At 36.7% G+C, this 18,340-nt stretch overlaps 1 protein-coding gene across 1 annotated transcript in view; it reads right to left on the reverse strand.

Moving 5' to 3' along the window:
• LOC119773100 (MAM domain-containing glycosylphosphatidylinositol anchor protein 2-like) overlaps positions 1 to 18,340 on the reverse strand; it is a gene marked incomplete at its 3' end in the record, with an annotated part of 241,120 nt that overhangs the window by 94,549 nt on the left and 128,231 nt on the right. Inside the window, exon 4 of the mRNA XM_038269918.1 lies at positions 5,147 to 5,343. Coding sequence (XP_038125846.1) covers positions 5,147 to 5,343 — 197 coding nt within the window. The remainder of the gene's footprint in view (positions 1 to 5,146; positions 5,344 to 18,340) is intronic.

Here is an 18,340-nt window from a genome sequence, read left to right on the forward strand (position 1 = left end):
AAAATCTATTTGTCTCATTTTAGAAAAGAAAACATGACCTTGGCCAAGAGGCTGAGTTGTGAATTCTCTTTTTAAAAGAACTAGGAATAGTTGTCTCAACGTGGGTATTTTTATTTGTGTTAGGAAGCCACACATCCCCACACACTAGACTTTCTTTTTACATATTTTGTTAAAAGGCCAAACAAGGACTTCAAACCAAAAAAAAGTTATTTTCTGTTTTGTTTTATTCTTGGATCGGGCTTTAAAGGGTTAAATTGCTTCTCTGACATCATCATTGGACATGCTTGGCGAAATATGATTAAACCATGTTTATCTAAATTTTTAATTGTTTCTTTCTTTAAATTACGCACGATATACCATAGTGTTAGTTAGCACGAAAGTGAAAAATAAAACTCAAAAACACTAGATGTATGTTTAAATCCAAAGCCGAAAAAGGTAGTTCCCTGAAGTAACGTAGGATCCCATTTTCAGAGCAGATCGGGAAGAGACCAGCGATAAAATTTAAGGCATTTATTTTCTCAGGAAATGCATTATTAACCCTTAACACATTATATTTTAGTACGTTTACTATTTTTTGAGAGGGAATGTAGGTCTTTTTAACAAAATAAAATCGAGAGCGATCTGGACCTGGACCCGCATGCGCAGCACGGATCGTGCTTCCGGGACGGATGGGTTAGTGACACTTTCAGCCCTCCTGTCACTTCCTGTTGCAAGGCTCTCATCTGGATTGGATATTGGCCTGATTGTCCCACCAATCAAAGGAGAGCTGCTCCTACTGTATTTAAACCAGCACCCTCATGTCGACAGGGCTGCTGTCTATGTTTGAGCAGATCGCCTCTTGCTGGTTTGTTGATTAATCGAAGCTTGGAACAACTTTTGTATAGCTGTGACTCTTTATAAACATTTTGATATCAGTTGTGTTACTTAGTTCTGTCCTGAAGAGGCTAGTGTTTTGTTCTGATCTCCTCCCTATGTGTTCTGCAGCACCAGAACTAAGTTTTGTTGCCTTGGGTAATTGTAGTTTTATTTTGAGTTTTAAGAACCTTTGGTTATATTCCTTAAGCTTTGTTGTCTTGTTTTATATTTCTGGACTCATTTGGTTACCTTTTTCCCCTTGTGATCTAAGGTAAACTGGGTTTGATTCCTTCCCCTTTCTCCTAGCTGAGCTTTGTTATGGCATCGTACTTTTAATGATTACCAAAATTCCAACAGTATGTCCAGAAATATTGAAGAAATCCAAAGAATATAGTATCAGCTTAGGTAAACATGACTTATGTTTACCTAAGCTGTGAAATGGCAGTGAAAAGTAAATGGTTTATTTGATAAATTCACAGATCAGAATAGAGTAGTTTATTAAAGAAACTACAATAGTTCTTTGTACTGAACTTAAAATGTCCCAACTGCATGTATCTAACATCTTTATGAGTATAATTAATCTGCAAGACTGGAGATACTGTAAGCAAAAGGAAGAATGATTATCAGTAGGAGTCAGATGAGGAAACTCTACAGGAGACCGTTCTGACCTCTTTTCTGAGTATCTATAACTACCTTTGGATAATAGTCTGGTTTAGATATTGCTAAAAAATATTAATAAAGGTGATTTATTTGGAGGTTAGTACATAACAAAATATTGTATTTAGAGCTAGTCTCTCAAAATCCTTATCTCTGGGTTTTAGGTTGTGCTCCAATTTTCAGACTCAATTAAGCTTTTAATAGGGGCAGTAGGAAATGCAGGGTGCTGATGGGATAAGTGTTAATTGGGGCCCAGTACTGCAGCTTCTTCATTCTGCTTCACCCTCTCCATTAGTTAACAGCCATCTTTCTCCATTTGGCCAAACATCAATTTCACTTCCTTTTCCTCTCTCTCTTTATTCCCAAAGCCTCTTTTCCACTCCTTTTTTATGGTGCAGATTCAAATTCCCACTGATGCCGACTTCCAAGTACGTACCAAATCACATTTAATTCAATGTATTGAAAAACTACAATACCTTCACAAGTGATGGAACAATCTCAATCAGCTCTTTGTTGACTGCAGAAAATCCTTTTTAGAGCAAAGCTTTTCAGTTTTCAGGCTGCATAGAAAATCCACTTGCTTGACAGAGAAAAACCGATAATGATAGAAACCCACTTCACAAATGGGCATGTAAACCGTGAAACTGGGTTAGAAGAATCTATTGTATTTTTGGAGGTTTAATTAAGACATGTTATACTGTCACTCTGTGAGTTTAGTCAGGCATGAGGTAAGCAAACAAAAATTAAAATCTAATTAATCATTTTTTTTAATAGTGTAATTTATCTGTAATAATAATTGTTTTGATTTAGTACTTATGAACTATGTATTTCCGGCTATTTATAGTTATGCTGCAAAGTGTATGTGCTGGGATAACACACTACTGTGCTTCTTTCTTACATCAAGATGTTCACACAACCTAGTTTACATTTTAGGCTCAACTTTATATCTAAAATAAGATCCTCAAAAAATATTTATTGAATAGGAGTAGGACTTGTCTATGAATAAAAAGCCATTGAAATTGCTTTACATTACTTATGCTATTGTTTGCTTATAGTTTCGCAATCTTTATGTTGGTAGTCACAATATTTTATTACATATCTGTGCATTGTGACTGAGGGGTCAATATGTACATGAAGACATAAAGTGTTATCAAAAAGAAAGACAAATTGTGATAAAAATTCAGCACTATTTTACCATTAGGTACTAAAGCTGTAATAAAATATTTTTCCAACAGTAATTCTGACATACGCCTTACTAAGAATTAAAGCTTTGCTTTGGGGCAGCAATCGTTCTCATTAGAAAGTGCTGTTCACACTGATAAAGCATCAAATCTCTCTGTCTGACAAGCATCTACAGTAACTAGTATAAGACTACTTGGTAATGAAGCCTTTTTTTCACTTTTCTTATTTTATTTTTTTATTTTTATCATTATCATTTAACTAAAGATACCAAATTTTCATACTACATATTTAATTTTTACCATCTTTGGACAAAAATCCAAATGAATGAGGTTTTTGTAGGCTAAACATGCATGATTTTAATTTTGTGAAACTATTAGAAAATGTTTCAATTACTGAGGTTACTTTCACTTTCTGGCATCCCAGTAGAATAAAGATATTCTTGTAAATAATCATTTCATTGGTGATTCAACTCTATTAATATATGTGTATTAGAGATCAAAAACATAATTTAAAGGTAAACTATTTTTAGCATGATATTGTGAGAAAGCATAAGCAGGAGTCTGACAACAGAAGCAAGCCTCACAGTGAACCCTTGAAAAGCCTTTTGGAAGTTAGTGGTGAATGCCCATACTATGACTTACACATCATACAAAGATGGGCTATGGGAGGAGAATAAGTATATTGAAAAACAAGGCATTACTTAATAAAATAACATATAAGCTAAGGATTCTGAGGTAAACTAAATGCTGTGTCCGAATTCAGTGGCTTCGTCCTCCAAATGCCAGATTAGTCATACTATAGCACGGCTCTGGGTTCAGAGGAAATAAGGAAATGGTGACCAACAGTATTGTAAGCACAGTTTAATATAATTCAGTATGTAAAAAGGTTTGTCTTAAATTAATAAAATTAGGTAATTTAAGTGGTTAGCAAATCAGATATGTCACTGGTAATGTTTGGTTAATCAAAATCTTTTATATGTCGTTATGCAAAAGGGTTTGGCTGACATCTACAACATTTATTTGTCTGAAGATGTTTACCTCTCAGCCTGAGATATCTGAAATATCTGCCATGACAATACTGCTGCTGCAGCTCCTCAAAAATGAAATGATAATGCAAAAGAACTGAGAAGTTTGGGATTCATTCTTTGCCTGCTTTGTGGGTCAAAAGTCACGGTTGCTAGGTGACAGAGCATACGCTGAGTGAGGGTTTGTGACAGCCAGGCCGTTTCTCAATATGTGTACTTGTGCGTTCTCATGTGCTCATTAAACTTCATCAGCCTCAGTCCTAATACTGGTCCAATTCAGAAGAACAGCAGACCGAGAACAGAAAGTCCCCGGATGTTGTTCTCACCTCCTCCCTATTTACCCAGCATGCATCAGAGCAGACTTGTCCGATCTTGAGGTTGACAGCTGTCCAGCATGCAGTTCTGAAGCAGCAGCTCTCAATGGAGTGCTCCATTGAAAGTTAATAGCTCTCTTTTCTGTTGCTGTTGTTCAATAAAAGTAAGTTTTAAGATTATTTGAGGTGAGAATATTATACTTTAAAGCGTCACTATATGGTCCATTTACCAATTTAATGCGTAATTTAAAAAAAGATATTCGAAGTTGAGAGGACCGTGGCAACCAGCGGACCTCCAAGGGTAACCGCAGCCAGGGCTAACGGCTGCCCTTCTATAGCAGCCCTCTCTCGGCATAGCCGTGTGTGAAGTACCGCTGGCTCTGATGGTGATTTTTTTGTTTTATTTTGCAAAATGTTCATTTGATTTGTGTTCATATGACTGTGTTAATTATTATTCCCCCACTAAATGAAAAAAGTAATGATTTATTATTATCTAGAGACTATTAATAACAGGAGAAAAAATGCAGCTCTAGACGAGCCGGGCATGTGGTGACGTCACAAGTACGCTTCTGTTCCATTTGACCCATATTTATGCTGCATGCTCCCATTCTCACCAACTCCATACTTTCCTGTGTTCTTCTCAAGAACGAGGACACGCGTCCGTACTTGCGTTCTAGTCAATTGAGAAATGGCCCAAGAGAAGGCTGGAGCCATTCAAATTCATAGCCAAACTCTTCCTCATTTTCACAGCCTTCTAAGAACCCAGTCCAGGAAGACCAGGTCCTTTGAAGGAAGCAGCTGCCAGATGGGACATAGCTCATAACAACACCAAGGCACAGTTGAGGCTCTACTGTATCATAATGGTTGGTATTTTTAGGGCTGTAACTGTAGCGTGGACCTCAAAAAATGTGAAAGCACATAGATACTACTAATGGCCTGTAGTGGGCAATAATGATCTAATCTATTTCTAGTTTCTACTGTAGGTAAGAAAATAACAACTAATCATACCTCTCCTTCAAAACATTATAAAAATCTAAAATCTGAAGATTGATCTGTTGCTAAAAATGTGTTAAGGTTCAAGACATACATCCCCACCACCTTTCCTCTGTCTTACCTGTGTGAAAAAGGGCTCATAGATCTCCACGCCCTTGTCGGAGCCCTGAGTCAAGACCTCCCTCCCACGATGCCAGCTGTAGCGGACAGGCGGGTTGGAATTGGCCACGCAGCGCAGGAATACTGTCCTTTCATAATAGAACTGCTCCTTAGCTTCTCCAATACTTTGATGCACAGTAATCACTGGGTTATCGAGGTCTGTTAAAGGATCAGACAAATAGCAGAGAAATCATTTAATAGAGACTTATCTGTTAGTTGTAGAATTTATTTTTTATCAACCAATGACACAAAATGTGTGCAGAAATAAGGAGAAGAAAGGTTTTGCTTCCATGGTCAAGATGTTTAAGAAGCCTTTAACTAATGTCGTGCCATAAATCAGCATAATCCTGCACATCCTAGGAAACAGTCCACCTCTTGATGAAAAGACACCTTTTACTTTTGCAGAAATTTATTTTGTATGTGGTGAAATATCTCCATGTTAATTTGGGGAGATGTTTGAGAACATATTCCACCTAACCTAACAGAAGCTTTACAAATTGTAATTCAAATCTTCTGGTATTTCAAAGAGCCCAAGATGATACAGACCCAAAGAATTATAGATCCTCTTACATATTTCCCCGAAGGCATACTTCTCCACATATTTATTCTTTATTTTACCAGCTACAACCGGACTTTGTGTTGGTTATATTTATTTTCTTTTCCAACTGGGTCTGATGGTGGAAATAGCCAGATCAGCTACAATTTGTTTTCAGCATCAGCAAAAACAAATGCAATATCTTACAAGCAGATTTATTTGATTGTGATATAAGGTCTGGCAAAAAGGATCAGAACTTCTATTCCATTAGGAGAGATGGTGATCAGCGCGGGTGAATATAAAAAAAGAGGTGAGAGGCCCCACTACTTAAACTACTTAAGTCAATAGGATGCAGCCCAAGGGCACATTGACTTCTCTGTCAAATCGAGCTGCTGTGTGCTGCAAGTTGCAATCCACTGTGAGCATTAAACAAGACAAAGAATTACAAATACTGCAGATAAAATGATGTCTGATGTCCATTACTTCAAAGAGCCCTGTTTGGTTCGGCTCTAATTCAGAAACTGTGATTTGACACATCCATCCAATCCCCGATGGATTTGAAGGGAAGTTTTACCAGAACACAAGGCAGTTGGTTATTTGAGAAAGCGCTTGTGGTTGATTAAATAGATTCAAAGTTAATCATCTTACCCAGCTATCGCATTAAGCCTTGGCAAATGGTGTTCATCATAGCTGTGCTGTCTTTTAGCATGCTAATACTTCTTCTTTTAGATTATGTCCATTTGCATGCTCAAAGAACGGGGGGAGCGTGCTGCTTCCCTTTCATCTCTGTCCGAGATGCAATCAGTTTTTAAACACGAGCAAAAAGGCAATAAAGGAAGAGGATGAGAAAAGCTAATGCAAGTTATCCCTCATGCTAAAACTCTAACTGATAAAGCCTGACCTTTTGCATATGAAGGGAAAAAGGATTGAGTGCATTAATGAATGTGTTAGTGTTTCAGCTACAGAGCAACAAGGTGGATGATTGGACTTGTGGGTGAATATGCATGTGGGAGAGCTTACAGTAAATGAATACACACATCTTTAATCATTAGGGGCCTCCAGAGGAAAAACTGTACACACCTTGGGTGTTATTAATAGATTAATTCATCGCTTTTAATTCAGAGCCTTTGCCCCATCCTTGTATTTGCCAGAGATCAGGTACTAATCAAGGTGCCTGTGGGCCATGCTAGCCGGGATCCAGGCTTGGCGCTACAGCCAGGAGAATGCTGATTCTTCAGTTTCATTAAAGGCGTGTTCTGCCCTACACCCCTTTAATCAAAATCTAGCTGCGGTCAATACTTCATCCAGGATCTATTACAGTGTCTAAGGTAGGAGCAATTACCTTTAGCGGGGGGAGGGGGGATAAGGAGTGAGAGCGGGGAAGGGGGTAACAACACTGTGGAGCAGACAGCAATTGCAGGCCTATTTCAGATGAGCAGATCGCACTAAGTAAAAACACTGATTCATTAATGCAAGGCTGGGAAGAGCATGAATCCTACACCTCATCACAAACTCCACCCGCCTCCTGCCCCATCTGTTTCCAGCATCAAACAGTCAATTTACCAACTGTGGCAGATATGGAGTGATTCATTGACAGCCCTATCTACCTTGGGACTCAAGTGTCTTTGAACGCTGGTCCTGATACAAGGCTGCGGTGACAAGAGTGAAAACATGTCCCCTGTTAGAATCTTAGGTAAGGAGCAGTTTGAGCTATTAATAGGGCCAAAATGATATGCAGGCAGGAAGTGGATGCTAGAAGCGTGGAGATAAATATGGAAATATGGAAATGTTCGAGCTGGATTAAAATTTGATGAATTTCAAACAAAATTCCACCTCCTGTAAGGAGGTTTTCCTGTATGTGTGTCACTCTTGTGCAATTAGCTTCTTAAGTCACGCATGAATGATTGTGAGGCTTAAATCCCTGAGCCCAGAGGAAAACTGTGTTGTACAGGCTGCTTCTGCCAGAGTTGTTAGGGTTTGTAATTGCAGGTTTATGGCTTCACAGGATGGTAAATCTTTCCATGTACAGCTAAACGCTCCAGTGCACTTACCGTAGCATCACTCCAGCTCACCTCTACTAACCATGACAAGCCTCAAATCTCTAAATTTCTCTGATACAAAAATATGGGGGAGATGAGTAGCATGACACACAGACATTGAAACGCTCTACACGGTGCAGTTGGTAGTCTCAAAAGGCAAGAACATCAAGAAAGCTGGAGAAATCAGTTTATCACAGATCTTTCAAGAAACTCTGAAAATAACCATACCCCCATCTGATATGCAACAATACTCTAGAAGTGTAGTTAAAGATTTGTTGGACAAACAGATGCAGGCGATTGGTTGGAATGAAAGATTAAACAAAAGACAATGAATTATTACATTAAACTAAAGCTTAATTCTTTTAAAAAGAAAAAGAAAAAAAAAAGAAAAAACAGCACCTGTCTTGTATTACTCCACTCCACCTACCTACACATCCAGAGACCTGTGAGGCTCTCCCTAGGCTAAAACACCAAAGCGAGTTTGTCTATATTTTCTTGACTTTGATGTCTTTTACCCTCTGTACCTGAAGTGATGAAGTCACCGTGGAAAAGATATCTATCAAGCTGTCAGCCGTGAGCGACAGAAGAATGCCTCTAATTTCACCTAATGACTGTCCCAGGGGTCGCTGCTGACCTGAATGACATTTGTGTCTTTCATGAGCAGAAATCCTGCTATTATGTCCCTGACGAGCAATTTGCTTTTATTTCTGCCAAGTGAAAAGGGTGGTAAAGCAGGTGATGATAAAAAAAAGAAAATAAAAATGTAAGGACATTTACAGATAAGCCCAAAGTTAGTCTTAACTTTGGTAGGCTTGTTTATTCTGACTACAAGTGAGATTATTTTATTTCAAGTCTAAAACCTACCTTAGCCCTAATCTACTAATTTTGGGGCCTTTTTTTTCATTTGGTCCCAAAATCTGCTTTATATCTTTTATAGATTAATTAGTAAATAGAACTAATGATCACAAATACCTCTACCAATTGCAGCACACACATTACAGCCAGCAATAAATCCACATATTATTATTTCACAGAGAACTGTGAGAAAAGAATGTAAAATAAAAGGAAAACAATACAAAATACCCTACATAATGTTTCTGACATACATTTATTTTTTGCATATCAGCAATGAAATAGATTACGTGGGCCTCCTGAGGTCAGAGTAAGTACTGTAAGTGTCTCTTACAGGGATATTTTATGATTAGCCAATAAATTCATTTCAACCTAGAGAGTCGCGGGGAGATTGTTTTATTGACAATATGAATGAATTGCCTTTGCAAAGATCAGAGAAGAAGTTGGTGCTGAAAGTAGTTGACCTGTGTGAAAAGACATATCTAGATTTAAGACATCTGTACCAACAGGGCCTGACACTGGCTGAGGAATGGAGGCTGGAGAATGAAGTAAAGCCTATTCGAGGCAGTGGAAGGAAAATGGTGAATGTGGTGAATGGGCAGGGAGGGTTGGGGTTTGGCTGGAAGGTGATTACTATACCTTACATTGGAGGATGAATTATCACAAGATTTGTGAATTAAAAAAACTCCCAAAAATACATTTAGCTAGAAGGCAATAGATGCATTATCCTCAAATACAGATTTGTTTCAAATCGATGAAATGCAGTGAAGTGTATGACATCATCCAGAAGCTGCATGCTGAAGCTAATCAAATATAGATGAGCAGGTGGATATACCTTTAAACTTTGCTATTCAGTCTGTTAAAGCTGAAATAACGTATATTTCTCTTTTGAAAAACAAGCAAAAGGGTGAGATTAATCACTCTGGCGATTTGCAAGAGTTTGATTAATCAGTTTACTTTGCTGGTTGAGAAATAAATCAATAAGCTGTAGAGGGATCCTATTATAATCATGCCTCCTTTAATCGCTCTCATGGATGACCAAGTGGCTGAAAGTGAAAAACTGGACATTACTGGGTATTCTTTTTAATAATAAATTATCCTGAGATAATAAAAGGAATATATAAAAATATGAAAAGTATCTGTCAGGTTGGGTGGAGATTTGAGAGGAGGACCTAATGTAGAGACTGAAGCTGAAGGTGGTTTCTTGCAGATTTAATTAAAAAGGTGAAAACAGAAGTGAAATCCAGGAATATCCAGGAAAACATAACAAAAGCTGAAATCCAGGAATACTCATAAGAACGGCAAAGAAATGATGACGAAGCTGCAAACAGTGACTAAAGAGGAGGTGCTTATATGGGAGACAGAAAAAAGACCAGGCTAATCAGCAGATTGGGAGCAGGTGTGAACAAAGGAATCCAGAAGGGAGCCAGGGGAAAGAAGACTGACAAAATAATGCAACAAAGGGGAAACCAGAAATACCATAACTAGAACACAAAATGGAAATTAAACTAATGAAAACTCAAATATAAAACTTTAACAGAACAAAAACCATGACAGTATCAAAAAAAAAAACATTATAAATAAAGCGCTCTACATTTTGTAAAAGACAGGAACAGAAACATGTAGTTCTTCTTGCTATTCTTGCAAAATTACGGTTTCCCCAAGGATATAATGAGCATTTTGGAGGGATACTGCAGTGAGTCATGCCTATGGTAAACACAGGTATGAACAGCAACTTAGCTGTGTTAATGAGCATTCTTATTTCCAAACTTTCCCAAACATTTTCTGCCATAGTATGTCTAAATATAAAAATAGTCAAATGATTTTATCAAACAGACTATTTATTAATCCATTGATAATTCATAGAATATCATATAACTATGCATTTATTGACAAAACATTTAGTTTCAGTGTCTTGTTATTTCTGCAAAGATGTATAAATAAATGTGTAATGATCCTTCATCACATAACAATATACTGAAACCAGTAGAAATAGGCCAAGTGACATTGATATCTAATGCTCCATCAGACAAATAAAAATTGATTGAATTTCAGATTAACACATAACAGATACAATTTCAAAAATATTTTAAAATACTGTTAAGGAATGGTTGAAGTTCCTGGCACCTGTATGGACTTTTAGTGTAAATAATTAACCAGTGACCAGTTGCAAATATTTATCTAGACAGTATTTCACAGCATCTAGCAACATATGAAAAACAACCCGAGTCTTACCAATGGCAGTGATTGGCTAATTGTTCATTTTTTGCAGTTCTCCTTGAATTAATTGTGTTTTTAATCAAGGCACCTTTGTTTCCTGACAACTTGGTAGAGTGGATTTGGTTAATAGTCTAAAGCTTAGTAATTAGTTGTTTTTGGCTGCCAAATATTCACAAATCCATCATCATCCACCATTATATGAAATAAGTGGGTAAAATGGCCCCTGACAGGAAAAAAAGGCAACTGGAATTTTGGCTTTGCATTTCGTCTATTGAGTTTTAAACAGAGCAAAATGGAAAAAACTAAAAAACAAACACCAGTGAAATTGTATATAAAACCTGTACATATATATATGTTGCCCTTGTCTCTTGGAAGTTTTCAGAATACAATAGAAACACTCACTGACATGCAAAACATTTTCTATTTAGTAGTTTTGTTTAGGGATCACAGTACATTATTGTCTAAAAACAACTTATACTTTACCTGGAAGCTGTCTACTAATTTACAGCAATACTTTACTGTCTTCAATAGGACCAGCTTTGACTTTATTATAAGATTGCTGCATGTTCTATGATTTTGTATTTATTTTTTTCTGTTTTTCAATTGGTAAAAAAAAGGAAAACATGAGAATGTTAAGGGTTCTGGAGGATTTTACAAAAAGGTGCTGTGATCTTATGTGTTCTAGATTCTTTTTTTTTTTTTTTTTTAGTTTTCTCAGAAGCTGGAAGGAAGATCATCATTAAAGTGTGATTTACCTTTAAGAAAGAAGCTGATGAAATATGTAGTGGGCATATTTATGCACAGTGATTGTGTGGGTGTAATTTAAAGACGGCTCCAGACAGGTTCTTGAAAGAACCTCACTTTGAAGCAGCTTTCATTTAGCTGTAGCATTAAGGCAACTCAAAGAAAATGCAGATACTTCATATAAAGTGAAGCGCTCTGAAAATATCTCTTAACCTATTAAGTTAAGTCTATTAGACCATTATGTTTGATTGTAAATATTTTAGTTATTTAGATAGCAAAACATATATTGCCATTAATTTATTCCGGTTAAAAGCATAAGCAATATTTGTGATTCATAAGACCCATCTAAGGACTTGCAAGGCCCTTCATATTTATGCTAAAATACATGAATCCAACATCTTATTTAGTGTCAGGACTTTTGATTTCTGTCCATCTCTCATACGTTTGGCAACACTGACCTCTATCTCATGGCTACACTCTACAATAACTCCCTTCTGCTGGCTGGATCTATTTAGTGTCAAGCTGTGGCTTCATACTAGAGTGTGACTGTGGTGGAGGATGGATGTCTGCAATATGTCCTCTCTGACGAGGCTGCCTGTGTGGCAGAGATATCACAGAAAATGAATATCATTCTTAAACCCATGAGCTGGATGGAAGTGTCTTTATATACCTCAATGAAAAGGATGAGAGAAAGCAGGAAACTTCATAAAAGCCACTACAGGACATTCAAATATGGATATATTTTTTGCTGAGGTAATTGGAAACATTGAAATAAATAAGTAAATAGGAATGAATTATGTTTATTATACCTGTGGCAAGAAATCACTGTAATCCTGTTTAGAAACAATAATGTTTTAGAAGGTCACTGTCAGTAGCTTCCGAAAGTCTGGAAACACCTTTTAAATGTTGTTTGCAATATGTACATAAATATTCCATACAAATTCAAATGAAATCAAATAAATGCACATAATCAAACATGTAACAGTCTGCAAACACCTTTTAACCTGACTGTGTAAACCCAAATAATAATGTATTTTTGTATAACCTTCTGATTACATGATGACATTCATAGCATTCACTCTTCTTTAATTCTTTTCCATCAATTGTACTGAATTTGATAAACCTAAAAATAAACTTTAGCTGTTGTTTTATGTATTTCCAATACAATTTTTATCATTTGCATCTCTTAACATAGGTCCCAATTTGAAGAAATTATAAAGCATCAAAAGCACATTATTGTAAAACAGTATCAGATAAAACAGTCCTTAAAAGTGCCTTGTTACATGTACACCATGGAACATATTATTCACAAGACAGTGAATAATAATTGGGATAAATATTTTGTTTATATTAAGGTGATTACAATTTTTTATTAGCAACAAACTTGACCTTGTTTTTTCTAAAACTAGCTTGCCAAGAGCTGGCCCAGTTGCTCATCAAGTGACAACATTTGAGGACAAATATCTGTTCTCCAAATGTATAGAAATCTGAGCAGAGTTGCAAAAAAATACTTTTTTTTTTTCCAAAAAAACATCCTGTGGGTAGGGTTTTACATCAGTCAGCTCTAGCCTGAAATCTAAAAGGGAAAAAATTGTGCATCAATTATTTTGATTTTAACATAACATTAAATCCTAGCATACAAATATTTAAACAAAGCAATGAGAATATATCAGGTAAATGTAATTTATATGAAGGCCTACTCAAAGTACATCGCAAAACTAAGTTGGAAAAATGATAGAAGCATGTTTTTATTTTGCTTTGCTGAATTTACATTTTATGTAACTCTAGACTGTGTATTTTGCCTCACATTTATATGAAAAAGAAAATCATCGAGCAACAAAACTGTGGTTGTGACTAAAGGTTATTTAAGAAAATCTCAAAGTTCTTACATCCAGCATTGCAGCTAAAAATGTGAAATGATCTCTTTTGCTTTTACTCACATTTTTCATGTTAAAATTTTTACACACTGCAAGCCGCTGATGTGCTCTTAAAGTACTTTAGCTTTTCATAAGCAATTTGGTGTTAACTCATTGCTAAATCAGCACTGACTTTAGCTTTGGTTTTAAACTGTATTTTGTTATATACTGTCAAATCATGTTTAATTGTGCCCTCCTTTGTATTGCTTTCTATGTTTACTTTTTTCTAAGCACCTGTATCATGTTAGCTGATTGCTGCTCACCAGTGTTTCATTAGTTGATTACCCCTGCCTCAGTAAACTTTTATTTTAGTCTTTATCTATCGGTCCTCCTCCAAATTTTTAAAAATAAATTTTTAATTGTGTGTTTTGCACAAATCTTTTGCTATTAATTAAGAATGGGTTTCCTAGCAAACTAAAGAGAATGTTGAGTGTCTGGTGGACTGACAGCTACAAGATGTATTACTGCAAATATTAATATCAAATAAGGCCAAATAAATCCATGTGCTGATCACCAATCAGCTTCTAGAGCTGCTAGGGCAATGTAACCTGCAAACAAATATTGGAATATTGGAATCTTGCCTAACGGATTAAATGAATTAATGCTTTTGCAACATTACTTCTGATTAAGGCAACAAAAGCAATTTGACAATCAAAATCAATATAATTATAACAAGCAAATTACATTAGCATTTTCAAGCAATTCTTCACTGTCAATATAAGGTATGAAGTCCAGGTGTGAGAAACAACTTGTTCCAATAAATCTGACAAAAACACTGGCAAGCATTTAGACTTTTTTTATGCTTGTAACTGCTGCAGTTTAAGGGGAAACACTGTTTCTCAAATCAGCTCCTGTTGCAACTTTAACCTTGGGGGAGTAGATGTCCAGAGTTCCTTCCTTGCCTGCCTTCCTGCACGATTACCTCCTCTGTTCTGCCCCATGGATTCTTCATTCCTCACCTACTTTCAGGTCTCTGGACACCGGCCACCTTTCTGACCCCTGATGCTAGACTTGAGCCTTCTCATATCCACAAGTTAAACATAGTTAGTTTGACTGTCAGCTACCTCTTTTGATTTCCTGACTACAACTAAATGGATACCTGTTCTATGCAACACACCTATTGCTACATAAACTCCATCTTGTCAAAGAAGGAACATTACTCAACCCTCACCTCAGTTGCCCAAAGCTGACAAGGTTGGTGACTTCAACTTACAGTCCTAGAGAAACCCATCCACATATTCCCCGTTGCTAACCCTGTTCTCTATCTTCAGAGGTTCCTGATCCCGTTGTTGGAGGTTGTCTGCCATCTGTCTGTTGGAGAGCTTAAAACTTTTGAACCTTTTCTCTTGTGTGGGGCTAAAATTTGGGGTCCTGTGTTTGAGTGGTCATCACAGGTAAAACAAGAACTACACCACTTAAGGGGTTCTTAATCTAGCTTTATAACGAAAAAAAAAATCTTTAAGGGGTTATGCAATAGAATCATCGTCGTCGTCGTCGTCGTCATCATCATCTCTTGTCACTCCAACTCCAAATCTAATGACAGGTTATCTCTTTGACCTCCTGGAGATCCTTCTCACAGCAGGTTTGGCCAAGTTTGCATTCAGGCAGAAGGTACTCAGTGGTCTGGGGATCTACTCTGCAGGGGTAGGCCGAACTGACATATTTACCCCATCTCAGCATGTTGTCACCTGTCCTAGCTACTTTGGCTCTGTTGAGCATGACCCATTTCCTCCTTGGTAGGGCTGCTCCAGGGGGAAGTGTCTCGCTAGGGGTTGGCAATGCCTGAGACAATAGACAATATAATCTATCGTCTTTTGCAATAGAATCTATAGATACTGCTTTATTAAAAAAAAAAAACACTGTGTATGTGTATGATCGGAAAATTGGTTTAGAAACAAAAGCAGTTTTTGTAAAAGATAAATAGTAGTGAATTAGAAAGGTTTTTACAGAATATCTGATTATGTGATTGATGCTGAACTAAATTTCCAATGGATTCAACAATTCTGTAAGATAAAAGAACACTGATGAATTATCCGCATTTGATGTTGATTGTATAAATATTCAGCTCAAAACATGTTTTCTAAAGAGACACTGTAGGCTCATTAGATAAGGCAGCATCATGCAGGGCTACTTCATTACTTATTACATGCAAAATGCTTTAATATCTGTGGTTTTGAGCAGCATTCTAATGATCGGATCAGTTAACGTGGGTCAACCCTGCTGGCTTAATAACTTTAATGAAGCAAACCTTTATGACTGAGGGCTGTCTGAAGGCCTATCTTCTTTCTCTTTATGCCCAGAACAATATCCCAACTGGGTGAATTGGGTGACGCCGTGTAATGGGCAGCACATCACCACTGCTATGCCTACTGTTTGGCATGCCTATTTGGAGCAGGATAACAAGTGCTAAATTATTCATTAAGCTTTCCTGCATTTTTGCATTTACTTGCTGTAAGATTTCTATTGGGAGATGGAGCAAAAGCTAGCTTCTGCTCTCTTTCATTGGATTTTTTCTCCCCATTTGACGAGGTAGAGAATTCATTCAGTGCTTTCAGAAGAAACCATAATATTTAAAATGACTGGATGATGCATTCGTGTAACATGATGAGGTCATGCTGGGCTTTAACTGTGATACTGTTTAAAAACCTCAAGCTGCTGGATATTCTTAAGATGTCTGCTTCTTCATCTTTTTCAGCAATTTCAATTGCGCTGTGTTTGGAACACAAAATATATCTGCCAGTGTGTGTGGCTTTCTGTGTGTGTGTTTGGAAACACATGGATTTAACATGTGATAAATGGAAGGGCAGACATCAGCAGCCTCTGTAAAAAGGCTGCAACCTCTCACTTCCTCCTGGTGATGGAAATGGGGAAATAATGAGGCAGGGTTCTGCTCTGTATATTTGGGCATGGGTCTGTGTGTGTGTATTGGGGGTTGAAAAGTAATGAATCTCCTCCTCATCCTTTCCCTTAGACAGTGGCATCTGCTGTTACCGATCTTTCTTTAATTCATCTCCCTAGAAAAACGACTAGGTCACACACCTCTGATTTAACAAAAATGTCTAAAAACTCACCATTAGTGCACCAAAAACATGATGGAGGTTTTCTTCTGGTTTCAGCCTAACAACCTTTCTATTTGTGTAGTCTGGAAAAAGATCACCCAAGGGTAAATCCCATCAAATGCTATTTATTGGCATTTGTTAATTACAAATTTTAAACACTAATATTTCCTTTCAAACTAAATGATCTAAAGAAATGCTGCTGATCTAATTAATATAAATTGTGTACCTAGAGTTTGATTTGTTTAAGGTATCGTGTTATAGATGAACAAAAAATATTAGAATTATGAAAACCAAGGCATTTAAGAACACATTTAAGTTTGAAATACCCTATTTTGCCCAAAACACACACAGAGTAATTTATAAAAAAAATATTGACCAAAAGCCAACCCATATTTTTCTTCAATGAATATAAGAAAATGATTGCATGCATCAGAATAGTGTCTTTAAAAGCCAGCATTTATCCTATGTACTAATTCAGTGTCAGTAACAGCTCTACTCAGGGTAATCAGAAACTCCCATCTGACTTTAACAACAAAACTAAGGAAGGTTTTCTTCATCTTGGTGTGAGGTGTAAATGGACTGAAGCAGCACAAAAGGTTAAAGTCAACAAAGTGGTGTTTGAAGGACCAGGCGAGTGAGGAACAGTGCAATAACAGTCAATATTTGAAAGGGTAAGGGTTAGGGTTACCCATGCCTCTTTCAGTTCTGATACTTAATCTATAAATGCTACATTACATGTGGCAGGGTTGACTAGCAATTTGTAAATGGTGATGGTCTACCTAAGAGGTTTGCATAACTGCAGCCAGAACTGTTTTGTCAAAGAGGTTATTGACTTTTAACATCCAGACGTAGCTTTCCTTTTTAACTGTGGAATTGTCATCGATAACAGGATATCAACTCGTCTAGATCTCGATGTTGCCTTTGATAATGCAAATAAGATAGATTCAAATAAATGTTTCAATTATCTGTTTGGTTACTTAGATATGTCTTATACATAATATACTTATATCTTTTAAGATATATATATATAATGCATCATACTATATAAATCTGGTTTAAAGCTTTTCAGAGCTGATTGCATTTATCAAATGAAGCTAAATTTGCAGGGAATGGTTCAAATAATTTTATAAAGAACATAATAATAATACTTAAACTAAAAATACTTTGCTTAGCAAACCAATTGCTTTACTTCATTAACTGTCCAATTTATATTTAGCTATTTGGCTATCTATGGATTATTAAAACATTCAAACATTAAAAGTAAACAGTAATTTGCACATTTCTAAAATATTCAGCAGCATATACTAATGAATTGCTTTATTACAGTATAATTAAAACAATTAGGTAGGCGACATGAATTCAGTCCAAATATATTCTTGTAACAGACAGCCTGATGGTCGGTCTGGCCGCATTTAATGAGGACGTCTGCAGCAGCCTTGTTCTGTAGATCAAATTTGCTGCTGACCCCAGGTCAGTTATAACTGTGTGCACAGTCATAACCAATCACTGATAACTATGACCTTTGACCTTTAACTTTTCACTCTGTGTGAATGATTGTATGTTTTTGTTTGAATAGGGCATTTTTCTTAAACATGTTTTTTCTTGCAGTTACTGCTGACATTAGAGCTGCTAGATGTAGAGTGGATTAAAAGAATATGGTACATAAATTCCTGTGACAGACTGGCGACCTGTCCAGGGTGTACTCTGCCTCTTGTCCACTGACTGCCGGAGATAGGCACCGGCACCATTGAGACCCTGACACGGATTAAGTAGGAGAAAATGGGTGGATGG

Source organism: Cyprinodon tularosa, unplaced genomic scaffold (assembly GCF_016077235.1).
Source record: "Cyprinodon tularosa strain WSP-4 unplaced genomic scaffold, ASM1607723v1 ctg742, whole genome shotgun sequence".
NCBI classification, from domain to species: Eukaryota; Metazoa; Chordata; class Actinopteri; order Cyprinodontiformes; family Cyprinodontidae; genus Cyprinodon; species Cyprinodon tularosa.